This window comes from Mesitornis unicolor, unplaced genomic scaffold (genome assembly GCF_000695765.1).
Source record: "Mesitornis unicolor isolate BGI_N332 unplaced genomic scaffold, ASM69576v1 scaffold22795, whole genome shotgun sequence".
In the NCBI taxonomy this organism is placed as follows: Eukaryota; Metazoa; Chordata; class Aves; order Mesitornithiformes; family Mesitornithidae; genus Mesitornis; species Mesitornis unicolor.
In genome coordinates, this window is record NW_010185120.1 from 461 (window position 1) to 1,276 (window position 816).

At 62.5% G+C, this 816-nt stretch overlaps 1 protein-coding gene across 1 annotated transcript in view; it reads left to right on the forward strand.

The window, feature by feature from the left end:
* Positions 1-303: 303 nt before the first annotated feature.
* The window catches only part of ALPI (alkaline phosphatase, intestinal), a gene marked incomplete at its 3' end in the record, with an annotated part of 3,090 nt that continues 2,577 nt past the window's right edge, over positions 304-816 (forward strand). The window contains exon 1 of the mRNA XM_010184734.1: positions 304-373. Within this exon, the coding sequence (XP_010183036.1) occupies positions 304-373 (70 nt within the window). The remainder of the gene's footprint in view (positions 374-816) is intronic.

Genomic DNA, 816 nt, shown 5'->3' on the forward strand with positions numbered 1-816 from the left:
ATCTGTGGATTTATTACTCGGGAACTGCTGGGCAGGGAGCAGGGCTGAGCCGCAATGCCAGGAGCTTCCAGTACCGCTGTTGCCCCAGGCCGGTCCATCCCCAGCTGCAATGAGGTGATGTGCCAAGGAGGCGCTTGCAGCCCAGCCCCACGGCCTTTGTGCTGGTTGCCCGGCAGGACCGAGCTACCCAGGACGTGCTGAACCTCCACACACCCCACAAGGGCTGACTCTGGTCCAAAGTTCCCTCCCAGATCTGCTGGGGTTGCAGATGCTGCCAGTGGCGTTGGGCCACCGGATCTCACCATGCGGCTTCTGGCGCCCCTCACCCTCTGCCTTGGCCTCTGGGCAGGGCTCAGCGCTGCTGTCATTCCAGGTGGGGACATGGATGGGGACGGGTGCCCAGCTGGCTGCAGGACACCAGCCTGGCTGGCCACAGGGAGGCTTTGGGGAGGGAAGTAGGGGCTTTAGTGGGGGTTACTCCCGGTTTTCTGGGGACCTTGAACCAGTTTTCCCCTGTGGGGTCATGTTCCTGCTTGCTTCTGGCCTGGGGGGGCTGAGGGAGGTGCCTGTAACCTCCTGCCTGCATGGATGTGGCCCTATCCCAACCTACCAGATATTTCTCCCCATCACGCCCCTTTTTGCTGTCCCCTCCTTCTCTGCGCCAGGACCCCAGGGCCAGGTAGTGGATGCAAGCCCCTATGGTCTTTCTCCACCCCAAACAGCACCCTGACCCACTCAGTCCATGTCAGAGAAGGCCCCAGCATGCGGATGGCCAGGGGTTGAGTATCCCAGGGATATGGCTGGCTCAGGGGGGGG